Source organism: Temnothorax curvispinosus, unplaced genomic scaffold (genome assembly GCF_003070985.1).
Source record: "Temnothorax curvispinosus isolate PA1 unplaced genomic scaffold, ASM307098v1 QBEX01000060.1, whole genome shotgun sequence".
In the NCBI taxonomy this organism is placed as follows: domain Eukaryota; kingdom Metazoa; phylum Arthropoda; class Insecta; order Hymenoptera; family Formicidae; genus Temnothorax; species Temnothorax curvispinosus.
In genome coordinates this window covers 69,921-94,082 of record NW_020209840.1, presented here as the reverse complement: position 1 = coordinate 94,082, position 24,162 = coordinate 69,921, and the positions used below count along the sequence as shown (strand labels likewise).

At 37.9% G+C, this 24,162-nt stretch overlaps 5 protein-coding genes across 7 annotated transcripts; 3 read left to right on the top strand and 2 right to left on the bottom strand.

The window, feature by feature from the left end:
* Window positions 1-6,801, top strand: LOC112454698 (bax inhibitor 1). Its single transcript, XM_025016265.1, has 4 exons — window positions 1-362; window positions 3,519-3,820; window positions 4,231-4,556; window positions 6,335-6,801. The coding sequence occupies exons 1-4, from the start codon at window positions 307-309 to the stop codon at window positions 6,368-6,370; spliced, it is 720 nt and encodes a 239-aa protein (XP_024872033.1). The 5' UTR covers window positions 1-306; the 3' UTR covers window positions 6,371-6,801.
* Window positions 6,802-6,861: 60 nt separating this feature from the next.
* On the bottom strand, window positions 6,862-12,924 carry LOC112454535 (RNA-binding protein cabeza-like). Of its 3 annotated transcripts, none has more exons than XM_025016030.1 (8): window positions 12,653-12,924; window positions 11,843-12,184; window positions 11,581-11,656; window positions 10,098-10,129; window positions 8,308-8,441; window positions 7,759-8,102; window positions 7,365-7,634; window positions 6,862-7,177 (listed from the first exon to the last, which is right to left on the bottom strand). In XM_025016030.1, the coding sequence occupies exons 1-8, from the start codon at window positions 12,663-12,665 to the stop codon at window positions 7,138-7,140; spliced, it is 1,251 nt and encodes a 416-aa protein (XP_024871798.1). In that variant the 5' UTR covers window positions 12,666-12,924; the 3' UTR covers window positions 6,862-7,137. The 3 variants fall into 3 exon arrangements, with proteins under 3 accessions (XP_024871798.1, XP_024871865.1, XP_024871923.1); XM_025016097.1 differs by having other exon boundaries at window positions 10,098-10,126; XM_025016155.1 differs by lacking the exons at window positions 10,098-10,129; window positions 12,653-12,924 and having other exon boundaries at window positions 11,843-12,039.
* A 345-nt stretch (window positions 12,925-13,269) lies between these two features.
* Window positions 13,270-16,721, top strand: LOC112454468 (acylglycerol kinase, mitochondrial). The gene is made up of 8 exons (XM_025015927.1): window positions 13,270-13,505; window positions 13,730-13,849; window positions 13,927-14,317; window positions 14,390-14,505; window positions 14,588-14,778; window positions 15,059-15,196; window positions 15,354-15,472; window positions 16,290-16,721. Exons 1-8 carry the CDS (start codon window positions 13,396-13,398, stop codon window positions 16,401-16,403), a joined length of 1,299 nt encoding a protein of 432 aa, XP_024871695.1. The 5' UTR covers window positions 13,270-13,395; the 3' UTR covers window positions 16,404-16,721.
* Window positions 16,722-16,792: 71 nt separating this feature from the next.
* On the bottom strand, window positions 16,793-22,109 carry LOC112454401 (protein lethal(2)denticleless). The gene is made up of 8 exons (XM_025015806.1): window positions 21,951-22,109; window positions 21,274-21,518; window positions 21,008-21,188; window positions 20,585-20,810; window positions 20,315-20,520; window positions 19,121-19,323; window positions 18,580-18,802; window positions 16,793-17,866 (listed from the first exon to the last, which is right to left on the bottom strand). The coding sequence occupies exons 1-8, from the start codon at window positions 21,991-21,993 to the stop codon at window positions 17,238-17,240; spliced, it is 1,956 nt and encodes a 651-aa protein (XP_024871574.1). The 5' UTR covers window positions 21,994-22,109; the 3' UTR covers window positions 16,793-17,237.
* Window positions 22,110-23,076: 967 nt separating this feature from the next.
* On the top strand, window positions 23,077-24,140 carry LOC112453567. The gene is made up of 2 exons (XM_025014417.1): window positions 23,077-23,532; window positions 23,621-24,140. Exons 1-2 carry the CDS (start codon window positions 23,334-23,336, stop codon window positions 23,803-23,805), a joined length of 384 nt encoding a protein of 127 aa, XP_024870185.1. The 5' UTR covers window positions 23,077-23,333; the 3' UTR covers window positions 23,806-24,140.
* Window positions 24,141-24,162: the final 22 nt, after the last annotated feature.

Below are 24,162 nucleotides of genomic sequence, written 5' to 3'. Positions count from 1 at the left end.
CAATCGGACGTGTTCGTTCTCTCCTATCCTCGTCTGCCCCGTCGGCCTGGCTCCTACGCGTTAAGAATATCACTGACGTGTCCCCGTGCGAGGATCGGCTTATCAGCTTACGTACGTTCGTGCAATTCGTCGGTTCGCCTCGGCTGTCGCCGATAAGTTTACCCCGGCCCCGCGCGCATAGAATTAGCCAGGCAATACCGCCAGTCATTGGGCTGCAAGCGAACAGAAATCTCCCGTGCAACACCCAGAGTCCGAGAGAAGACACCGAGTTTGAGGCCAGCGGCGAATCGAGCGACAAGCAAAATTATGGCATCGGCCGCGAACTTCAACGTTTTTCTCAACAATTGCTTCAGCAGCACGCTGTGAGTATTCCGCTCGCGATGGCAAGGATGAAACGCGTCGAGCCACATAATCGGGAACGAAAATACGTTTTTACACGATTCTCTCTGTCTCTTTCTTTCCCGTGCCTGCAGACTCGGTCTCGTGACGCAATGTCGCAATCTCGTTTTTACCTTCGCGTCCTCGCAAAAAAAAAAAAGAGAATATCATAATTTACGATATATGTCACGTCATATCGCGCGTTCGTGCGCGACATGTGACCTTCAACTTCGATAGGTGTTCGGTAGGTGTTCCGCAAACGACGATGAACGTCGTTCGTTCGTAGATAACAAACGCGACGTGGTTGCGTCGTTGCGGGTCTATGTATAGCGAAAGCGAACGCCGAGAAACGCCGAAAGTGTGACGTCGGGAGAGAAATTTCGTGGCTTTCCCCGACGACGATGTCGATAATGACATCCTCGGCGAGGGAGAAACCGACTTCAAACCTTTCCCCTCCCTCCAAAGGGTCGTTTTCAACAACTGAGCTGGGACACCCTATAAAGAGAACCTTTTTTTTCCAGCTCCACACGTGTTGTTTTTAGCCGTGCTGCGTAGTGCCTTTTGTACTCGGAACGGCAAGGGTGACTTCGATCGAATTCCGATTAATTTAATCGGCGATTAACTCATCGAGCGATACCCGTGCCACTTCGTTAACACGGATGTAATTATCGATTTTTCGTTGTTTAACGTAACGAGAAACGGGATCAGAGGCGGGATTCTGTAATTCGGTATCGTTGCGCAGTTTTTTTTACCATATATAATACTTGCGCAACGATATCGAAATTGTCGTTAAGGAGTTACAGAATTCTGCTACAGATTCGGGAGGACGAATTGTACAATTGGAAATTTTGCCTCGGGCGATTCTGCCGGTCGAACTAATCTCAGATTAAATTAATTGGAACTTTGCCGCTCTAAATTGTGAAAAGGGCGGAGAGACAGAAATTTTGAGAAAAAGATTTTCCACGAAGGGGAAGAACATATGCATCTTAGAAAAACGGGAAAAGACTGGAAAAAGGGGAAAAAGTAATATAACAGCGTTTCCATTTTCTAAAATGTCCAATTAGTCGGCCCTTCACATCTTAACTTGCCCTGTTGTTTTCATTTTGTGAACTTGTGACGATATTGATGACGTAAACGCGATATTCCCGTAATTTTTTATAACTTGATAAAAAGAAAGAGTTGTCTAAACTCCGATTATCTTAATTAACGATAACTTATCAAACAACACCATTTTGCTATAGATAGAATAATTGATTTTTTTTAATTGATTTATCTAACATGGAAAAAAAAATCAATCACAACGAATTGTGTAGTTGGAAAGTTTGGTTCAGGCGTTTCTGTCCCGGCCGAGTTTGATCGAAGTTACATGTCTGTGAAATTGGCCCCACTTTTTCATAATTCGAAAAAATTTATCAGAGTTCTGTATACCCCAGCAAGAGTTCTAGAGTTCTCTATCAATTTTAGAAAGAGTTCCGTATTTAAAGTAACGAAAATACACAATTCAAAAAATAGGGGAAGGGGGCTAACTTCACGGCGCCCCCATTTTTGAAAAAAATCAATTTTTTGTGGTAGATTCAGAAAGATTTCGATGAGTTCTAGAGTTTTCTATAGGTTTTACTTAGTAAAAGTTCCATTCAAAATACCCCAAAAATCGATGATAAAGTGGAACCCATAATTTAAAAGTTATGGTTAAATTTCAAAAATTCTTCATATGAAAATGATAAACTTCATAGACATCATCACCCTTAACTTTAAAATACCATTAACGATTGGCCTCATTAATAAGGTGACACTACGACTGCAGCATTTTTTATAAACACTAAGCAACTGCGACGATATAAATATCCTATGAGAGGCCTTAGATTAACTTTCTAAGCGAGATAAAGAAAATCTTGAAATACGTGAGCCACTTGATTACGTGTAATAAAATATATTCAATTTCGGGGAGAAACATAACGACAATCGGAAGATTAAAAGATAAAATTGCATTATGCCATTTATATAGATAGCGAGTGCAAGATTTGTCTCACAAGGGAGGTCCACCTAAGTGTAAATGTTTTTCAATTTCGTTACTCTTACCTCTAACAGATATAACACGTCAAGTCCCCGTAGGCCAATATAACGCTTAATAACCGAGAAATAGATACATAGCCCTTTTAAAATAGCTCATTTTTGCAACATTAATTGCAAATTCCTCAAAATTGTGACGTGATAGAGCAAACTAGATCGTAATCAGCGTCCAAAAGACTACCAAAAACGACTAGTTTCGTTCTTGTGCTCGAAAAAATGTAATTTTTTGTTGTAAGTGCCATAGGTCTATTTCTCGGTTATTAAGCATTAAGTGGTTTATAGACTTAGCGTGTTAAGGCCATCGCACACAAAATGCACAGCTTAGCATAAGCGTAGCATAAGACCGCTAAACCAATGAGCATCCAGCATAAAGTCGCCATATTAATTTACATAAGATCATTGGTCCGGCGGTTTTATGCTATGTTTATGCAGCCTATGCAATTTTGTGTGCGATGGCCTTTATACTTTGAAAGATGCTCTATTAAGGTCTATCCAGACAAACTTGCATAGGTGCATAACCATATGCAAAAAGGAACGGATTGATCTATTTCCTTATGCACATGCATATGGACCAATCAATTCTCTTATGCTTATGTTTATGCGCTATCCAAGTTTGTCTGGATTGACCTTTATGCCAGGTACTCACTAGGATCGTGCAACGTGCAATGCAACGGTTGCTACAACTAGTGAGTACGTCTTAATTCCGGAATGAACACATTGTGAAAAAATTGTAGCAACCGTTGTGTTGCACGTTGCACGGTCCTAGTGAGTACCCAGCCTTAGATAAGATCAACGAAATTGAAAAACAAATTTACATTCAGGACCTCCCTAGTCAGGGTTTTGACGATTGTTTTCAAATACAAATCTCTGTTTATGACACTCAATCTTTATTACAAGTGTCCACATTCGAAGGCTGCATTAGACACATTCTGCGATAGATATAGACGAAAGAATTCTCTTCTGGGATATCAGATTCCTTCGTAATAACATAAATAATTGGTATCATACGACAGAAGATTCTTAGAAGATGAGTCGATGACACTAACAAATGATAATAATACTGTTTACAGAAATGCACCGGTCAGGCAACACTTGAAGAATGTCTACGGTTGCCTGTCTCTGTCCACCGTGTCGGCAGCGGTTGGGGCTTACGTGCACATGTACACGCAATTCTTGCAGGCCAGTTTCTTGACAACCATCGGCACCTTGGGCCTGCTTATCGCGTTAATGTCAACACCCGACAATGGCAAGAACCAAAAACTGCGTCTCGGCTACCTCCTGGGATTCGCATTCTTGTCCGGTCTTGGTTTGGGTCCTTTGCTCGAGTTGGTTGTCAGTATAGACCCGAGTATTGTGATGACGGCATTAATCGGTGAGTCAATTGTATCGGTTTATCCATTTTTAAGCTATTTTGTGCATTTTACGTCCATTCAAGACAATGTTGTCCAAAATCGACCGAATTCAAAGTTGATTAACTTGCTCAAAAGTTAAAGTAAAATTGATTTTACCCAAGTCCAGTTTTATGCACACGAGACTGTCAGATTAAGAACAAATCGTTAAAAATTTCTATGTATTTACTATGTAACATTTTGAGAAAGTGATAAGAAGATTCATTAAATAAATAAGCCATATTTTAAGCTATTATGAAATAAAAATAAAAATATTGATCAATGATTTCTGAAATCTCATAAGAAACCTTTAGAAGTATTTGTTTCAGAATAAATAAAGATGTACTTTTATGTTGGTACGATACGATGTACAATGATTGTGTAATGTTTACAGGTACGACGGTCATCTTCGTTTCCTTTAGTCTCTCCGCACTTTTGGCTGCACGTGGCCGTTGGCTGTATCTTGGCGGCACTTTGATGAGCATGCTGAATGTCATGATCCTGTTCTCCCTCGCTAATCTGTTCTTGCGCTCGACCTTCATCTACCAAGCACACTTATATGTGGGATTATTCGTGATTTGCGGCTTCGTTATTTACGATACGCAGCTGATCATCGAGAAGTATCATATTGGCAGCAGGGACTTTATCATGCACTCCTTGGACTTGTTTATCGATTTCGTTGGCGTTTTCCGACACCTCCTTGTGATACTTACGCAAAAGGTAAATCGTCCTGACGTATCAACTTCGTAGGAATTCACAATTTCTTCGCAGAGATATTTCTCGGAACTGGCGTGTCACTTTTCGCTGATATGTAAAAGAAATTTTGGGCTAACGGAATTTTTCTTTAACTTCAACTCAGACAATTGATTATTTACGATAAGACACATTTTCATCAGTTTAAAATAAGCTCTTAAGTAGAAACAAATAGTATAAATGAGGAGAAGTCGATAACGACTGTGTTATCGGTGTTTACGGACTCGTTTTGCGTCGACACTAAGTAGATTAAAAGATCGATCGGTTATAGCATCGAAGTGAAAGTCGTAATATAGAATAATAAGAGATATCTCTGGCGATACAGAAAAAAAGCACTCAAGTTCAAAAAACAAAGCGATCTTTAGCTTACACTTTGCACGTCAGAACCGTATTTTGGGTCGCATTTTTTAAGAAATATTTGGATGCATATGTAGTTAGATTCATATATATATACGCGCGCGCGCACGCACACACACACACACACACACACACACACACTTTTTTTTGGTAACTATTTACCTTTACACAGCCCTCGCCAATGACCTTGACCTTGACATATATTGTCAAGACCCTCCTGTGTAACCTTCAGAAGGTTTTAGTCGTCGCTCGTTTTTTATTAAAAAGTTATTCATAAAAAAAGTTTGGAAAATATAGCAGTTATTTTAACAGGATAGAAGTACACATGTAAGTGGATGAAAGCAAAATATCCATTTGCATATCACTTATTAGCTTCTAATGATGAATATATCTTATTTAATATATCAAAGTACATGGGGGGTGCAGGGGGGCGATTTAAAAGTTATGAACAAAAAAGTTTGATTTACAAGTTTGTGTCAGTGCTAAAGGAAGTAATTTGCTGATGTATCTGTATAGACAGTACACATGTGAGCGCGGGGGAGGGGCTATCGCAAGCAGGGGGATAGGGGTGGACCTCGGTTCGCGTGAAAATCCGCAATGTGCAATTTTATCAAAAATATGTCACAATTTATTCATTAGTAATTGATACATTAGTTAATGGATATAAAGAAGCCATTATTTTACAAAATTGCGGTATTCTTTCATTAAGATGATACCGTTTCTTAAACAAAAATTCAGCTATATAATTTATATAAATGTTTTTGTTTTATGCCAAAACGAGGCAAAGCAGCACGCATATCGCGCTATAATCATTCTACATTTTGTGTATGTACTCCTGACACAGTCTACAAAATTCTCAAAATAATTCAAACAGTCTGATGTATGTAATTAAAATCATTCAAAGATCTGTATCCTTTCCAACAGTCACTATAGATTATTGTGCCAGGTTTAATACGTTGCTGAATGATTGTAGTTAATGTATTTGTAGTACGATCTTTTACTGGGATAATAAATGTGCAAGTATGTTACAAACAAGGTCTATCATTGTACAGTTCGTGTTTTCGACTTTCCACGCAAACCGAGGTCCACCCCCACCCTCCCCCGCTCTATATATACTGTCTATACACACATCACTCATCAGCAAGTTACCCTCCCTTAGTAGTGACATAAATTCGTATAATTTTCCATACTTTTTTTGTGAATAACTTTAATAAAAAACGAGGAACAGCTAAAACCTTCTGAAGGTTACTCAGGAAAGTGACCTTGACAACATATGTCAAGGTCAAGGTCAAGGTCATTGGCTGTGTAAAGGTAAACATATACCTTTTTTTTAACGTATAATTCTAAAAATATTTGTGATCTTTATATTGGTTTTTTCCTGATTTTAGGAATTGTCCAAGGACTCACGTAAGCGTAAAGATTGAGCGAAAACAAGACGAGTAATCGCGGTGCATTCAAGTAAATCCATAAACTAGAGGTCTTCATGTAATCTATCCATACCTAAGTATCTGTGTACATATACATACCGGAAAAATTATATAAATACCGATATACAACCACGTCATACACGTATATATGCATAACATCTCTTTAGCGAACGCGAGACTATATACATATATTTACTATATTGAAAAAAAAAAAGAGGAAAATGTTGAATACAGTTCATTTACTATAAATGAAGTTTGGCTTCTCTTGCGTCCGATTACTTATAGACGAAGACATGCCGCAAATTTATTTTCGTCATGTCTCTGAGTTATATAATTCTCCATCAGATTTGTATACATATATATATATAATATAACATAAATTAGCTGTGTATTATATTTTCAACTTTCAATAAACGAATTTTCCCAAATCTCTGTTTATCTCGCATAAGCCTCAAATGGGATGGTGGGCATTGAATAAGTCGATTCGATCACATGTTCACACATTTGAAGTATCTTATCTATTGTTATCTATTTAGATATTTGACTTTATATACGAACGTAACATACATATGTGATGTGCAGTTCCGATGAATATAAAAAGATCTCGCGAAAAGAAAGGACAATAAGAAATACATGCCATATATAGAGTAAAGAACAACTTCTTTCACTCTGCGAAATGTACAAGCGCTGAAAGTGTGTACAATATGTGTACAAGTTGTTTATTGATGGCCGAATAACCATCGATGTTTCTTAAGAATATGACATTAATATGGTCGCTGACGGTCCCGATCTCTATCGCCTCGACTGAAACAAAATGCGGAAATTGACACGTCGTTAATCGATGTTATTCATTCAAGTTTATATCTTTGTGTAAAAAAATACAATTGTTCTACTTTAACTTTTATATACCGCCGACATATCGAAGAAAAGTAAAGAATAGTTCGCGAAGAGTTAATGATGACATGCAAGAAATATGAAGGGTAGGACATACCCGCCGCCTCCTCTCATAGGACCGCCTCGTCCTCCACGGCCGCCCCGGTCTCCACCGCGGAAACCGCCGCCGCCTCTGCCACCTCTGTCACCTCCACGTCCGCCTCGATCGTTCCTGTAACCCCCTCGGCTTCCGCGGTCGCCACCTCGGCCACCACCCCCTCTGCCGCCACCGCCGCCGTAACCGAGGCCTTCCGGTTTTGCGCTCTTACAGAGATTGCATTGATCTCGCCATGCGAAATTTGTGTTACCGCAGTCGGGGTTGGGACATCTGTTTAAAGGCACTTTTTAGTTGCTTTGCCACAATCATCTTCTAACAAGATATTGCTTCGATAATAGTAAACACCAATATATAACAAGATATAAAAATATTATTTTCGCGTGAGGTATGTCACCTCCAGTCGCCTCCGCGGCCGCCACCGTCACGACGATCGTCGCCACTGCCTCCACGATGATGATCGTCACGATCGCCACCTCCGCCACGACCGCCGAAACTACCACCTCGGCCTCGGCCACCGCCGCCACGACCGCCGCCCATGCGGTTACTCTGCCAGCTGCTTTTGTGCTGAGCCATTTGCACCTTTATCGTGCTGCCCTTGAAATCCTTGCCGTCAAACCAACTGATGGCCGACCGCGCGGCGTTTTGATCGTCATACGTGACCGTCGCTTCGCCCTTCGACTTCCCCGTGTTCTTGTCTTTGTACATCCAAACTTTTGGCTTGCCTGTGCGTTTGTCATTCTGGAAACATGAAGTTTTCATTGAGCATTTAAATGCAATTTAAATCTCATCGCCATTTTAATACTTTATATTTAATTCCACGCTTGATTTCTTTTCTCCTCTTATTTCAGATAAAAGATCGTAGAATTGGACATTAGATTAGAGCTCCAAATATAGATGTATGGAGTAAATATTGATCTATGTGTGTAAGTGGGAGAGCACGTACTTTAATAATGCCAATCGCGCCGAAATGCTGACAAATCTCTTCCTCGGAGATCGATGGATCCATACCAGATACAAAAATAGTATCCTCTTGCGTAACCATTCCCTCACCGCCACCGCTGTTACGGTCGTAGCCTCCTGCAATGGACAGAATGTCAGGATTCGTCGCACAGAAGCGTCAAAGACAATAAAAAAAAAATCGCGTATCTACCGACCTTCGAGCTACTACTTTACTTCGTTCTAATCTAAAGGTATAAGGAAAGTGTTTCGTGCTGCGCATCTCACCATATTTTCTGATTGCGTAGAAGTCTGGAAACACTGTCCGTATACCTCTCTCATTTCTCAGTAAAAATAATAGAGTCGTTATATTCAAAATTATCGTACATACTTCCCGATGACGCAACGACCGAGTTCTTAGTTAAGGAGTAATGGCCATTTATTTCCGATGTTAGTCACCATACTTTTCTAATAGTCTCTACGATCTCGATTGCATGACTTCCTGCCGTTTTTTTAAAACATAAGCGGAAGCGAAAAACGGACGACCAGTTTTCGCTCGGGTAAACGTTCTACTCGAGAGTTTACAATAGTAAAATATATATCAGCGAGAGCAAGAGATGTTTTTTTTTCTCTTGTAGCGTATATTACGGAGGCTTATAAAGTATATTTAATAACTAAAACGTGTAACACATCTACGTATATCCTTATAACGTTATTATCCAGCATATTTAGCATAATTATTGCTACTCATTATGCGTGCTTTTTCCATTTCTTTTTTTTTTCACCGAGGTCTTAAAAGGAACGCACAATTATACTAACGACAACTTCTGGCTTAGGTACCCATTTTTCTGCATAATTTGAAGTTTTCCGTATTTCGAACGGCGTTACGTTTATTACAGTATACATCGCAATCTCCTTATCGTGTTACTTATAAAATGCAATGCATTAGTAGCGGTCTAATATTCCCATTAACACCTAACGATACATATAGAACACAGGGTTGCAGCTGAACATACAAAAGGGCTGCAACATTACTTCTTACCCTTGACATTTAATCACAGATCGGCAAGTAGCTCACCAGCTGCCTTTTATTTACTCTTCCCGCGGTCTTATGTTTATGTATTTGAAAATATATATTCGATACCATACCAAAAATTAATTACGACCATTGATATTGTGCAACCATGATATAACAGCTCTATTGCCACTATAATCCGCGAAATGAACGTAATGTTCATTCGCAATACCTTGTTTTTCGTCCCTTTTAGGAACTTTTCAACTTTTTAAGGGACTTTCTCACTGAACGACGTCACCAAGGACACGTACAGTGCGGAAATCGGTTGGGTAACGATAATCTTACGGAACGTATAAAAAATATAATTTTGGAAGGTACACGGAGATGTCCTACTCTTATCTTGTAAAAAAGCTTGCTTTTGATGATAACACGGAAAAACGACATCCGTGCGTCAGATCGTTCGTAGGATAAAAAAAGCAATTGGTGATCGTAAGTGCATTGGTCTCTTTTTTCTTTTTTCAATGATACATTTACTCAGACAGAACGCGAGCGGTCTCGTATCATTCTCCTCCGTTTCTCGCTTTCAACGAGCGCCATGCGAATATCACGTCACGGAATGAATTGCCAGAGATATCGCACCGCTATTTACTCGCACCCTAACAATGTTGCATAGCAGCCCTTTCATATAACACCGAGTAACCGAGTATTTAAAGATCGTAAATAGTAGAGTGAAAGCTAGAATATTTAGCACCAGACTAGTACAAACAGTCTGGTGCATTTACCTTTGTTATAACCACCACGGCCACCGCCACTGCTAAAACACAGAAGCAGATATACCAATGAGTTGACTCATGGACAGACTGTGATCGATCGATCGATGCATGGCGAATCGTATGTATGCCGCTCGCCACCGTTCTTCTTGATTGATGTACCTATTTGTCTAAATGTCTGTACAGTCATACCACATCATGATTTACATTAGACCGTTTGTCCCGCCGTTAAATCACGTCCGTCAGTCTCGTTTAGCATGCAGAGAGATTAGAGCTTTATACAAATATGAGAAACGACGACAAACGATCAAATCGAGAGAGAGAGAGAGAGAGAGAGAGAGAGGAGGGGGGAGAGAGAGGAAGGGAGAGAGGGGGAGAGAGAGGGAGAGAGCTAAAATTCGAGTGTTCGATCGATTCGACGTAACACGAGTCTCGAGGGAAAGACAAATCTCGATAAAAAGCATGCCTAGATTCTATTTGGACACGTATATATACACATATATTCCGTCGTTTTTCAAACAAAAAAGTAAGAGATTACTTGCATTGTGACTAAGGAACACTTTGCCGCGGAAAGAAATATTTGTTAAGCATTCGCTGCAACTCGCCATTGATTCCATTGCAGTTTAGGAATATAGAAATTTGCAAATTCATAGCATAATCGACGTACTTTGCCTTTCACTTTCGTTCGTGATAGAAAACAGAAATAGCAATATCTTCAGGAAAATACCTGTTTAAGTAATACCGTAATACCAATGCTAGAAGCGACGATACGCACAGAAAAGTCATGTATCGCTTGAAGGCAAATGATGTACGGAATAATACAGTCACAGTTCCACCTTTCTCTCGAAAACTTTTTCTTTTTTTTTAGAATATGACGCGTAACAACGATCGGAGATAAAGGCAATATCTGTAATCTCTTACGATAGACTTTAAATACCTTAATTGCCTAATCGTATACAATATACCTAATGGAGATAATAATACAACAGTGGCCCCAGTGGCGACATCAATCGCTTTGCAGTCTTTATCGACTTAAGACCTTTGCATTTAGCTGCCACACAATATGTATATACGTCGGTATACATGTATGTATGTATGTATGTATATATGTATGCATGTGCGTGCAGGTCTGTTAAGTGTTTGCTTATATTCCAGAAGCAGCGAATAGTGTCGACATTACAGCCTTTTTACGTCAATTGTCATATACTGTTTCTTTTACCTCTTTTTTACCTCAGTTATATCTGTCTGTTAAACCTGTAGGCATACTACAAACATATTAACGCCCGGTTGGGCATAACACCGATTCGTAATGATGATTCAACAAGAATTTTTCCATTTACTGGCGTTAAGAACTTCATTGCATACCTTTGATTTTGCTTCGGCAAAGAACGATTACTGAATGCGGTGGCTGTTGATTTTAATTTAACACACCGGAGTCCGTCGCTCCGGTTATCGCCTCATTATACATATTAAAAGTTCAGAAAATAAAACTTACTTGTAACCACCGCCAGAGCGATCTCCGTAACCACCGCGGTCACCGTATCTACCGCTTCCACCACCACCTCCTTGGCCTAAAATACGTACAGGATAAATATAAAGTATGATCTGAGAGAGAGAGAGAGATGAAGAGAACAAAGAGAAATTATTTAAAATAGTTATTTAAAAACAAAGTTTTTGTGGTAACTGAAAGGTTACAGAAGAAAGACAAAGTATAACGCTTAACAAAGAGAAAAGAAGAAAAGGACTAAGACATTAACCTCCGCTGTAAGAACCAGAGTTGCGATTATATCCTCCACTGCTACCCCCACTGTTTCCATAGCTTCCACCATAGTTATTACTGCCATCCCCACTGCTGCCACCTCCACCATAGCTGTTTTGACCACCGTAGCTACCTTGATTCTGCGACGGATTGTAATCTTGACCACTGTTAGAACTGTAGTTGTAACTGCCATAGTTGGTATTGGCATTTGGAGGTGGCTGACTATATTGATTGTAGCTACTTCCGCCAGTCGAAGGAGGTGGATACGACGTATCCTGACCAGCCGTAGGAGGTGGCTGGCTGTATTGATTGTACCCTTGTTGCTGGTAATTTGAATACTCTGGAAATTTTGATGTAAATATTGTAGCACGTGGCATTGCATTATCAAAATCTTCTGATGTATCTGTTATAACCCACATTGTTGCGTAAAATAACTTAATAAAGGACCATTAATGTCTGTATGACATAAATTTAGATAATATTGCAGGAAAATGCACATATATATACAAATAAATGCACAAATGTGTAAATTCACGCGTTTGGAGGATAAATGGAGCACTCGCTCTTCGAGTTTAGAAAAAACTGGCGACTCAGCCTATCGAAAATTTCAGCCCAGCCGCCCGGCGCACTCGACGCCTCCGACAATCGCCATTTTCGCTCGTGGTCGACGAGACATTGATTGCGACGCTGGTCGGTTCCTCTCTTCCAACTCGGGTGTATGATGCGCGTGGAGACACCTCTTGGACTCGTCACCATCAGGAGACTCCTCGCTCCGTAAATCGCGCGTGTAACTTGTTCGAATACTCACGGTTGTCCGTCATCGTGCCGCTCCTTTAGACGAACGATGAGGAGAAAGACCGCCGACGCGATGGGAAGACGATTCCGCTCGAACGCTTCGGCAAACAATCTGGACCGCGTGCCTTCCTTCTCGTCCTCTTCCTTCACGACTGCTCGCTGCTCGTCCCTCTCGGGACTCGTCTCGCTGTTTCCCTCGGACTGCGCGTTTCGGCGTTTCCCTCGCGAGTTCGCGAAACCGATCGGTAAAACGATATGGCTGTCTCGTGAACGGAAGCGGAAACGATTCGCCGAAAAACCCAAGCGGCATTTCGCTCTTCCGGCTGGCGTCGCCGTCCAATGGGAGGCATCGTTTCCGAGGGACTTTACAATATGTCTATGGTGCCTCCCCATGCAAGACGGAATCTCGGAAAACGGAATCTCGGAATCATTCTGATTGGTTAGTCCCATGAGGCTAACCAATAGCCTGATAGCGTTTTCTCTTGGCTGCACTATCGCCCACTAGTGCAACACTAGTGCAACATTAGTGCAACGCTATTGGGTAGTGCAGGGCAGTGCAGGGCGGTAGTGCAGCCAAGAAAAAACGCTATGAATCTAGTAACTAGTACGAAAAAATGGGACGTGCCCATGGCCCATGGTGGAAGGAAATATTCCACTATGGACGTGCCGCATTTTTTCATTCAAGCTTTCTACAACAGCGAGAGCAGCTAGCTTCAAATTTCAATTCTCAAATGGTTTTCAGAATTTTAATTGACAATGGCCAAGGTATTAACTCTGCTGAAGACGATACGAAATAATTGGAAGAAATCCATGGTGGGAGCCGCGGCGTTCTCCTACGGAGTATCATACGGTAAACAAGCGTACGAGTGAGTAACCATGGGGAACATAACCTCGAAGTCTTTAAATTTATGTAATACACATTTTTACATGCAATGTTTTGCTTTGCGGCATGCAACGGCATGCTCGCCCGTGACGATAAAATAATTTTACAGTGAACAATGCATCATTTAAAAATGATGCTTTGACCAATAGATGCTTCGAATACATTTATAATTTTTTTTATGTCATTGAATTTTTGTATCATATCTAGTACGGAGCAATTAATGCGGCAGTGTTGCGAAGACGTAGCCAGATACGGAGACACCTCTTGCCCTACGAACATCAAGCCCCGTCATGTGACCGTTATTTTAAATTCAGCTGCTAAGAAAAGGTTGTCGCTAGAACTTCAATGCTGGCACGAGAAGCCAAAATTGTTTTTTGCTGATTACCTTGTTTCTTCTTCTCCAGAAAAGCTAAAAAATTATTCCAGAAGTACTGCGAGCCTCTATTGCATTTGGCCGGCATCTCGATAACTGTCATCGACACACAATCAGGAAGCCATGCTCGTAACGCAATAATGAATCTGGAAACACCTACCGATGCTATTATTGTAGCGGGAGGGGATGGTACCTTGTCGGACGTTGTAACTGGTTTGATGAGAAAGTACGAGCACAATCTTCATTTGGTCAGACAATGCCCTATTGGTGTTTTACCATTGGGAAGCACAAATACAATCGCGAGCATGTTTTATCAAAGATACGAAGATTTAATCGACATACACCACATGATCGATGCGACAATGGCAATTATTAACAATAATCTTAAATTGATAGATACCATTGAAATCAAATTACTTAACGTACGTATTTTCATCGCATCCGTTTTGTTTGGCGTAGATCAAATTGCATTAAAATAAAAATTTTAATTTAAGAACGATCCAGAAAATTCCATAAAGCCAGTTTATGCAGTTGGAGGCATAGAATGGGGAGCTTGGAGCGATACGCACGCGTGCATTGACAAATATTGGTACTGGGGTTCCTTACGCAAGTAAATCTCTTAATTTCTTTAAACAAGACTTTTCCCTATGTTTGTACTGTGTTTTATGTTCTATGTATTTGAATGCAAATAGGTATGCAGCTTATGTGTTCAGTGGTTACAAATCAAAGTTGAACTGGAAGTGCAATGCAGTAATGAAGTATACAAATCCTTGCAAAGGATGTTCACATTGTTATTCCAAAGATTTGTCTTACAATCAATCTGCGAATTCCAATAGAAGATGGTGGCATGCATTTCTACCAAAAAGACAAACACTTGGTTCTGGTAAAAAAAATTCTAAATCAAAGATTTCGAATCAACTATTCATAAAGATGTTACTAAAATCAAAATAATAAAATGAAAAAGATAGAAATATGAATAAAATATTTGAAGAAATTTGAAGAATATATTTTATATATTAAAGTAAGAGGAAAAGTATCTACCAAAATTATTTTAGTAGCTTCTTGTGTATGTGTGTGCGCGCGTATGTATACATATCTACATATATCATTTTAACAGATAAAAGTGTACGATATTATATTATATGATATAACATATATTTCAGACAATCATGTCGATTACAGTAAAGTAATGAATGAAGATTGCGGTTTATTTTATGAGATGCCTATTTCAACAACAGAACTATGCATAAAAACTGAAAATGTATCAGTTCAATCAGCGCCTTTATTAAAAATAGCTCTAGGTAATAACCACATTTCATAAATTTATATATATATGTGTGTGTGTGTGTGTGTGTGTGCGTGTGTGTGTGCGCGCGCGCGCGTGTGCGTGTGTGTGTGTTATATTATTTAAATATTAGAAATATAACTAAAATTCGAAATACTCAATTTTACATTAAGGCCCAGAAAATATTAGTTATGCCACATTTGTTGAGAAAGGATGGAAACGAGAAAGGGACAATGAATTGCCAATAAATTCAATATTAGATGCAAAATATATTGAATTATATCCTGAAACAGTAAGTCTTTTCTCTTCATAAATATTAATAAAACATTCTACATACTATATTTTAAAATACCGGGTGTTTAAAAAAAGTGTTCTATATTTTGAGAACAGGTAGTACTCATCAAAATAAGTCTACAACCTTGCTTTAAAGAGTATTTAAACTCTAAACCGTAAGAAATTGACCAATCACAATGGAATGTGAGGAGAATACTCGATTGTGATTGGTCAATTTCTTACGCCTTAGAGCTTAAATACCCTTTAAAGCAAGGTTGTAGACCAGCACTAAGAAGATGTCCAGTAAACATGGATTCTAAATCAAATACCTGTTGAGATATGGACTAATCTTTTTATTGTATATTATAGGTGTTCTATGTGGTTTTCATTCATTGTCATTTTAAATAAAAAAAAAAACATTCCTACAATGTTTGTACGTCATCGATGGGTATTGAATATACCAAGGTCTTTAAATAATAAACATTGTCCTTTTCTCATATTAGTTGTTATTTCTGCAGTGCAGTAAGATTTGACCGTTAGTCATTATCATATCGACGACGTACAAACATTGTAGGAATATGTATTTTTTTATTTAAAATGTGTGAAAATGAATTGAAACCACATAGAACTTCTCCTATAGTGCACAATAAAGATTGGTCCATATCTCAGGTATTTGATTTAGAACCCATACTGGATATTTTCTTCTTATTTTGATTACTACCTGCTTTTAAACTGTGGGACTTTTTTTTAAACACCCTGTATATGTTAAAGAGTTTAATTACTTCATAGTCAATTATCAACTTTCAGAGATTTTAATAGAATTGATTTTATTTCAGACGAATGAAGATCAGATGTTTTATATTGACAACGAAGAATATGAGCTAAAGCCAATTCAAATGAAATTACTTCCACAGTCTGTAACAATTTTCTATCCCGGGTCAAATAGCTAATAACATTTACAATTAGAAACAATTTAAAACTATTTTCAAAACTATCAAAAGCGGCATTGTAATGCTCATACCACAGTAGAAAAGGAATGAGAAAAAAAACAGACATTGTTGAACTAAATGTTATGTAAAGAAATGACTTTTTTTTTATAAAAAAAAAATAATTTATTGTCGGGTACAAAAAATATTTCAACTATAACGATCGTTAACTTTTATACATTCATGCGTTAATGTAATTTCTAATTATACTAAAAATTTGTGTCAGATCATGTTTATATTACAACTTAATTAAATTGTCTTAAATGTTAATCTTGAAAACTACGCAAGGTACGTAAGGTTATTGCGAGTAAACTTTAACATCTCCTCTCAAATACTTCGTTTTGTAAATCAGCACATAAACTCTTATCATCTTATAAACCAGTCTTTCCTTCTTCATCAAACGCGTTATATCATGAGTAAGTCTTAGTTATTTTATAATATTAGCAAATGGGATTTGAAGATCCTCCGCTTTTATATTATAAAATAAACAAACTAAAACCGAAGAAAATTTCAAGATTATCGTAAATATCCCTTCGACAAATTGCCAAATTCTACGTTTTCAAGATGTAATTGGTGGTAAATTATTGTCCGAAGGAAATTCGCTATGTGAGTACAAGTTAAAATTATTTCATAATATTAGAGAGAGAGAGAGAGTAACCAGGATTTTAAGACTTTTCGCTTTTATATTATGAAATAAAAAACTGAAACAAAACCGAAAAGAATTTCATGATTCAATTCGTGAATACTCAATTCGCGAATTCTAACCAAATTCGAAACTAAATTTTGCACTCATTTATTTCAAGATGTACTCGTTGGTGGTAAAGTATTATTATTCGAAGGTAAATCTTTTTCATTCTCTTTAATAATGACCTCTTTATTAAAGAAGTTCAGTATAGAACTTTTTATTGTTTTTGTAACTTTTTGGGGCTCTGTCGATCGCGATCTGTTGGATCTTCGGCCAGGTGTCGATTGAGTCTTCGGACTGCTTGAAGTCGACGCAGTTTTCTTTTGTTCGTATTTCTCCTTCCTATATTTCGTTAACCAATCGACATTCTCCTTGTACTTCTGCGGTGATATTTCAAGTAAATGTGGCGCTGTACCATCCACCACGAAATTTGGCAAGTTAATTGTAGGTGAAAGGAAAACTTGTTCATTTCTGCTCGTGGATTGGCTCGTACTGGGTTCGTCCGAATTGTAGTCTCTAGTTGTAGTAGGGGTCTCGTTACTTGAACCAAATAGCCTTCGCATACCACGATTGTCCATATGAGGTCTTTTCGCAACCGTCTCATGGTTTTCATAAATAGGTGATAAAATACATTTGAATTTTTCCTCAGATCTTGATCCTATCATCATTTGCAGGTAACTACGTTTGACAGAATTGTGCTTATTTTCATTATAATCTTCTTTACTAGATTCGGGAGTCGTAACTGTAGAATGAAAATATTTCCTTAAGAAGAATGTATAATTTGTAACAAATTTTAAAAAGATTATAAGAGAAAGCCTTTTTTTAAATGTCCGAGGTTTAAAATCTCTTTGAAAAGATCGCTTTCTCTAAAGATTTTTTAAACTAAGATTTATTAAGGCTCCTGGGTAGTCACCGCGGCCATATTGAATTTCTTGCTATCGAGGCGAGAAATTACTCTATTTTATGTTACGGTATTTTCCGAAATAAAAAGACAATTCAATAAAAAATCACTATAGATCGTTTCAGCACACTTCTAAAATTTAACGGATACTATCCTTTTCCCTCGACAATAAACAAACAGCCATAAAACGAAGCCTGAACATACGGAAAAACAAGCCATTTGACGACTCGAAAGGAGTGGAGAATGTTCCTTCCGCATATGTATTTCTTGCAAATCTTACCATACGTTAAATTTCACGAGTTTCACGAATATGTTAAACGTTATAGCACAAGTACAGAGCGAATAATAAAGAAATATAACGCAACGCAAAATAGGCTGTCAACATGTCACAAAGGACAGAATTCTCCATTGGAGAGAGTTCTTATTTCTGCCCCGACGGTACGTCGCCACCGTCAACGCAGAGTTCTCGGCTTAGGGACCAGGAGCCTTAAATTTATACTCAATCTTTTGTTTATTTACATAAACTTTGTAACAGCAATGTGTTATATTCTTACCCGGGGTAAGGACAGGTGCCTTGTGTTCGTCCGAGCTTGGTGTAGTTTCTTGACGGGTATTCGAGTATCGAGAACTTGGGGTAGTTTCTATTTTAATTTTTTCTAAACAGTATCTTTCTACGACTTCAGCTTGACCGCGTATTATCACTTCTTTGTTATCTTCTTCGTCTTCGAGCCCGACTCTCCATATTTTGTGACAAGCATCGTCGGAGCAAGTCACTACCTGAAATGATTCTCGGGATCAGATAAGTATTGAACTTTCTATAAACATCTAAATTATAATTCATATTTCTCAAGAATTATGTCAAGCAGTAAGATCTGAGATAGCATAAATGTGATTTAAAAAAATATTTTTATATGATAAGATAAGAAACTTGTTTATTTAGGGCCACTTCGATTTAGGACCAATCGCATTTTCTCATTAAGCAGATTGGCATTATGCGATTGGTCATTTCCAATAAACTAATCAACGATTAAGTTAATCAGAACTTGGTCGAAGTGGCCCTTAGCATTTATATAAATGAACAAAATAAAATAGAACCTTAGTTTCTCCCACGCTGCACCACGCAATGCAAGTCACTTCATCTGTGTGACCGGAAAGTTTAACTAGTGGTGTACCCGGTCTGTTAGTGTTCCAAATGTATGCAAGTTCATCGCTGGATCCACTGGCAAGATAACGACCATCAGAACTCAAACAGGTTTTTACGTAGTACGTACGATTTTGATGCCCATAATACTCCGCCACTGTCATAAAGATATTTGTCCATAATTTAATTTCATTAGAATTATAAAAGAATGTATCGATATATAGAGTGGGGCACTTGAAGTGTTACAAGCTGTTATCTCTGAAAATATTGGTTTATTGGAAAAATGTTTCAGATAAAAGTTGGAGAGTTTGAAGGGAGCCAATAGACGATCTTATTAGATTTTGGATCCGGAATCCTTGTTGGGTCCACTAGGGCCAAAGTGAAATTTTTCAAGTGAAAACCCCCATTTTTATTATACTATCTTTTTCTACTAATTAATTTGAACAACTTTTGTCTAAAACATTTTTTTATTTGCCTAATACTTTTTGAGATATTCAAGGAAAACTTGGTAACTTTACCAATATTTAGCTTATGATATCTCGATAATCGTTTGTCGGAGGGAAAAGTGTTACAGGACTTTTTGATTTAATTTGGTCAAGAATATGCTGTTGCAATAATACTTCAACTTTTTTAAATACTTGTGTATATATGAAAGCCCCAAGGACATGTTTGCACAAATATTTAAAAAAGTTGGGGTACTATTGCAATAGCATGTTCTTAGGACCAAATCAAGTTAAAAAGTCCTGTACCACTTTTCGCTCCGACAAGCAATTATCGAGATATTGTAAGCTAAATATTAAAAAAATTACCAAGTTTTTCCATGAATATCTCAAAAAATATTAGACGAATCAAAATGTTCAGACAAAAGTTGTTCAGATTAATTAGTAAAAAATAATGATACAAAATCGAGGTTTCCATTTAAAAAATTTGACTTTCCCTCCCCTCTTGAAAACTAGTACGGTTCTATCGCGCTGAAAATCATCTCAAAGTAATCCCATTAAAAGACCTTTTTGGATTTTTCGTCTAACTTTGATAGTTTTCGAGATATCTGCATGGACAGATTAAATTGAACACTGTGTGTGTGTGTGCGCGCGCGTCGACGCGCGCGCACACACCCACAATACATTTTAAAGAAGAGGGATACTTACCCGGTTTATGATTATATGACGATACATTATAAGCGTATATAATATTATCCATGCAACTTGCGTATAATGTAATCCTGTTCGGGCATATTAACAACGAGGAGAAGCCGTTTCTGGTACTATTCCCGGAGTAATTCATTAGATGCTTAGCTATCGGCTCTTTCTTGTGGACAGTGTAATTCTTGCGCAAGTCCCACACTTTCAACAGACTGAAACACAGAGGATGCATTACACTCTTGTGCCAACACGCGTAGGCGTGAAAGCGAGTCTTACCCATCGCCCGCAGCGCACGAGATTAATGTAAAATCATCCTGAAACACTAAACCAGTAATACTTTGTGCTCGCGATATTTGAGTGTGTGACTTTCGTCTCGTATTGCCTGTGCCACCGATACTGTGCGCATTGGCGATACAATTATCTGGCTTAGGTTGATCACTGTGATTAGCTCTGATGTCCCATATCATGATGAAGCCATCTCTAGCGCCTGTTGCAAAGACAGCTAAAATTTTAAAAGATTCTGAGATATTCTAAATTGCACGGAATTATAAGCGACGATTAAATTCATGCAGATTTAAGAAACATAAGAAATTAAATCGTGCAAGTAAAAGAAAAAGCGGTAATATATTTTCATCTTTCATCTAAAAAATGAAAACAAAGAAATATATAATTCCTTAAGAGCGATATATATCTAGGTACCTTTATCATCATCACGAAAGACTGCTGTTTTTACGCTTCTCGTATGTGCGTGAAAATAATTTATTTGTTTTATCTCAGGCCTAGTAACATCCCACAAACGTGCTGAGTGATCACCCGACGCTGTAACCAACTTCATTTCTCCAGGCATCCAGGCAATATCGAAGATCGCATTACAGTGTGCCTTGAAGAATATAAATATTTTCCATTAATACCTTCGCGCTCACACCAAGCTCGCTTGTTAAGTGGCAATTGAGATAAATGACAACCTGCGTTCCTTCCAATGGTAGATTGTATTTATCCTTGATCCTGGTATCTTGGAAAGCGACTTTCCCGTCTTCATTCGCCAAAGCAAGAATCTCCTCGTACCCTGGTGTGGTGCAGAAACGGCACGCAAACACTGGCGGTTCGGGATTGTAATCAACTGCATTTGTGTTTGGAGTTATTCCACGATATACATCATTGTAATAGCATTTTAGGCGATAAAGAGCGATGTCATAATCACATACCATTCCTGCATCAAGTATATCATTGTAGCTTATCAAAATTTGAGAGGTAATTTATTTACTTTACATTTTTTAAATTTTTAATTAACTTTAATTAATTATATGACAAACTATTCTAACAATACTTCAATTGTCTATAAATATATAATGTATCATTCTAGATACAGTGTCTCATTAAAATTTGAAGTAAGTAACATTGATTGCATATTATGTTTTGTAATATTCCAATTACAAAATGTGCTATTGTAGATACATTTTGTAACCAGTAGGCATCATTAAAATTGAACAAAAATAATATCGATTGCAACAATCTAAATCAAGTTAACAAAACTAATCTGACTGATTGTGAGTGCATTAATACAGCACAGATAATCTGTTCAAAAAGGACGTCCGTTTAAATCCCCCGTCAGACGTATGTGTATATGCGCGTATCTATTTACCGAATCCTCTCTCCCGTCGATCAATAGTGTTTGTTACATTCATTGTGCACTGACATTAATATAATTCGGAAAATAACGCTTCTAGAATCTACTACAGAGAATTGTTTACACGCGCGACAATGTACGCGGGCGGGAAATCTGTCAGATTTCTTACAAATTGGGTTCACTTTCATGTAGCGGCTGCACTGGGCTGCACACAGCGCTATGCAGCGCTATGGCCCGTATCAGAGAGAAACCTGAGGGTGCCATTACATGGAGCGCGGAAACGCGTAAACGCGGAAGACAAAATTTACTAGATTTCCGTCTGTTTTGAATGCCTTGTATTACATGGAGCACATTTTGAGCGGAAAAGCGGAACAGAAAATTATAAAATATTAATTTTTAACGGTATTTATTGATTAAAATGTTTGTATTCAATAGATAAGCTGAAAAGATAAGCATATTAATAAAAATTGCAATGAATTAAGTGAACACAATTTTAAGAAATGAATACAAATGTCTATTTGTCATTATACTGTTTACTGTTCCGCTTTTCCGCGCAAATTGTGCTCCATGTAATATAAGGAGAAATAAGCTCGCGGAACAAACGCGTCAAAATCCGTTGTCAACGCGGATACAGTATACTCCATCAAATTTCGGAGCTGTCTAATCACATTGAAAAAGAAAGCTTTTACATACTTCGATTACTTTATTATTTTATAAAAGTGGCAGTATATAAAATATTATAGATCCAAACATCATGTTGATGGTTATTATGAAGTATCTTATGCAAGCCAGGGTATGTATGTACATACATACACGATAATAGCGGATTCTGCTTTTCCGTTCAAACGTGCGGGACTCAACTCGCGGAAACGCGGAATCTAGTTACTATTCTGTTCCGCGCTTCCGCGTTTCCGCGTTTCCGCGCTCCATGTAAAGGTGAAATTTCAGGGGCAGTGAAAAGTAGCAGCAGATCGTACTGATTGGCTACAAAATAGAGAAGTTCTAGGAACTCGAGAACTTCTCTATTTTATAGCCAATCAGTACAATCTGCTGCTACTTTTCACTGCCCATGAAATTTCACCTTAATGGCACCGAGGGTTTACAACGCGTGAGCGTCCAAACAGAACACACCCAAACACGGTCGTGAATACAGGTCTGGAAACTCTAGTAGTGGGGGGTGACTCGCTTAGTGAAGTCATTTTATGTAGTTGACACTATCACCACCTGGAGCGCTGGAGGTTAGAGATTTTTTAAATAACGCAAATACATATTTAAATTGACATATAACATATGACATATAACATATGTCATATATTATATATAACATATTACATATTGACATATTGAATGAACGAACGTACGAAGTCCTAGAAAGTGATTAAATTGACAACGAAATTAATGATATTGTGTCGTGCCAAATTGCAATCTGTTAAATTGCTGCAGCAGCTTTTAGCGTCATTAGTAGAATTAGGTTTATATTCATTTGGCAATGAAGTAGCTAGCCTTTGCTGTGATACAATCCAAGCCTTGACCATGCACATTCACAAAGAAGTTACGCAAGGACGGCGGTGCAAAGACATAATGGCACCCTTTGAACGTAAGTTTTTACAAGCGATAGCTTATGAGCATATAAACGTACCTTTTAGGATACAGCAAATTTTGAAATATTAAATTTTGCCTTTCAGTTGCTGATAAGTCTCATTTTGTCACATTAAATGGATTCAGATCTGATCTCGAACGCCAGTACGCCTCTTTACCATCTTATATATTGCTATCAAGAACAATATCAGCAACTTGTACAGAATATTGTATCCAGTCAAACGGATCCACAAATAGCACAAAGATTAGCGAATGGCATTCACCGAGCTAACGACGGATATAGACTTTAGTATGGACTTGAATAAGTCCTCAGAGATTGAAGTTCAAAAGTAATTTAAATAAATTTGTCGTGAACATACAAAGATTCTTAATGGTTAAGTAAAATAGAAATTAAAATGTAAATAAACAAAAATAAAATCATTATTTAAACAATACACCCGTGGATTTAATGCTTAACGCTTGGAATTTTTTAACAAATTTAGTTAACGACGTATTTGTAGAAAAATCGAATTAGTTCAGTTCATTGCTTTAATCATATTAATTGTACGGTGTACGATGAGCATTTTTAACATATAGATGTATTTTATTTTATTTATGGATTTTATTGCAAAAAGGGGACTTAAGCATA

What these genes read in the sequence shown, in the direction of transcription:
- LOC112454401 (XM_025015806.1), bottom strand. Translation starts at nt 21,993, where the DNA reads ATGAATGTAACAAACACTATTGATCGACGGGAGAGAGGATTCG. An exon ending in TACCATTGGAAGGAACGCAG is followed by an intron (nt 21,189 to 21,273) that starts GTTGTCATTTAT and finishes ATATTCTTCAAG; the next exon opens with GCACACTGTAATGCGATCTT. An exon ending in TCGTGCGCTGCGGGCGATGG is followed by an intron (nt 20,521 to 20,584) that starts GTAAGACTCGCT and finishes TCTGTGTTTCAG; the next exon opens with TCTGTTGAAAGTGTGGGACT.
- LOC112454535 (XM_025016030.1), bottom strand. An exon ending in CGCTCTGGCGGTGGTTACAA is followed by an intron (nt 10,130 to 11,580) that starts GTAAGTTTTATT and finishes TCTGTGTTTTAG; the next exon opens with CAGTGGCGGTGGCCGTGGTG. An exon ending in GCGCGATTGGCATTATTAAA is followed by an intron (nt 8,103 to 8,307) that starts GTACGTGCTCTC and finishes TCATGTTTCCAG; the next exon opens with AATGACAAACGCACAGGCAA.
- LOC112454698 (XM_025016265.1), top strand. Translation starts at nt 307, where the DNA reads ATGGCATCGGCCGCGAACTTCAACGTTTTTCTCAACAATTGCTTCAGC. An exon ending in TGTGATGACGGCATTAATCG is followed by an intron (nt 3,821 to 4,230) that starts GTGAGTCAATTG and finishes TAATGTTTACAG; the next exon opens with GTACGACGGTCATCTTCGTT. An exon ending in TTGTGATACTTACGCAAAAG is followed by an intron (nt 4,557 to 6,334) that starts GTAAATCGTCCT and finishes TCCTGATTTTAG; the next exon opens with GAATTGTCCAAGGACTCACG.
- LOC112453567 (XM_025014417.1), top strand. Translation starts at nt 23,334, where the DNA reads ATGATATTGTGTCGTGCCAAATTGCAATCTGTTAAATTGCTGCAGCAG. An exon ending in CATAATGGCACCCTTTGAAC is followed by an intron (nt 23,533 to 23,620) that starts GTAAGTTTTTAC and finishes TTTGCCTTTCAG; the next exon opens with TTGCTGATAAGTCTCATTTT.
- LOC112454468 (XM_025015927.1), top strand. Translation starts at nt 13,396, where the DNA reads ATGGCCAAGGTATTAACTCTGCTGAAGACGATACGAAATAATTGGAAG. An exon ending in TACTGGGGTTCCTTACGCAA is followed by an intron (nt 14,506 to 14,587) that starts GTAAATCTCTTA and finishes GAATGCAAATAG; the next exon opens with GTATGCAGCTTATGTGTTCA. An exon ending in AAGACAAACACTTGGTTCTG is followed by an intron (nt 14,779 to 15,058) that starts GTAAAAAAAATT and finishes CATATATTTCAG; the next exon opens with ACAATCATGTCGATTACAGT.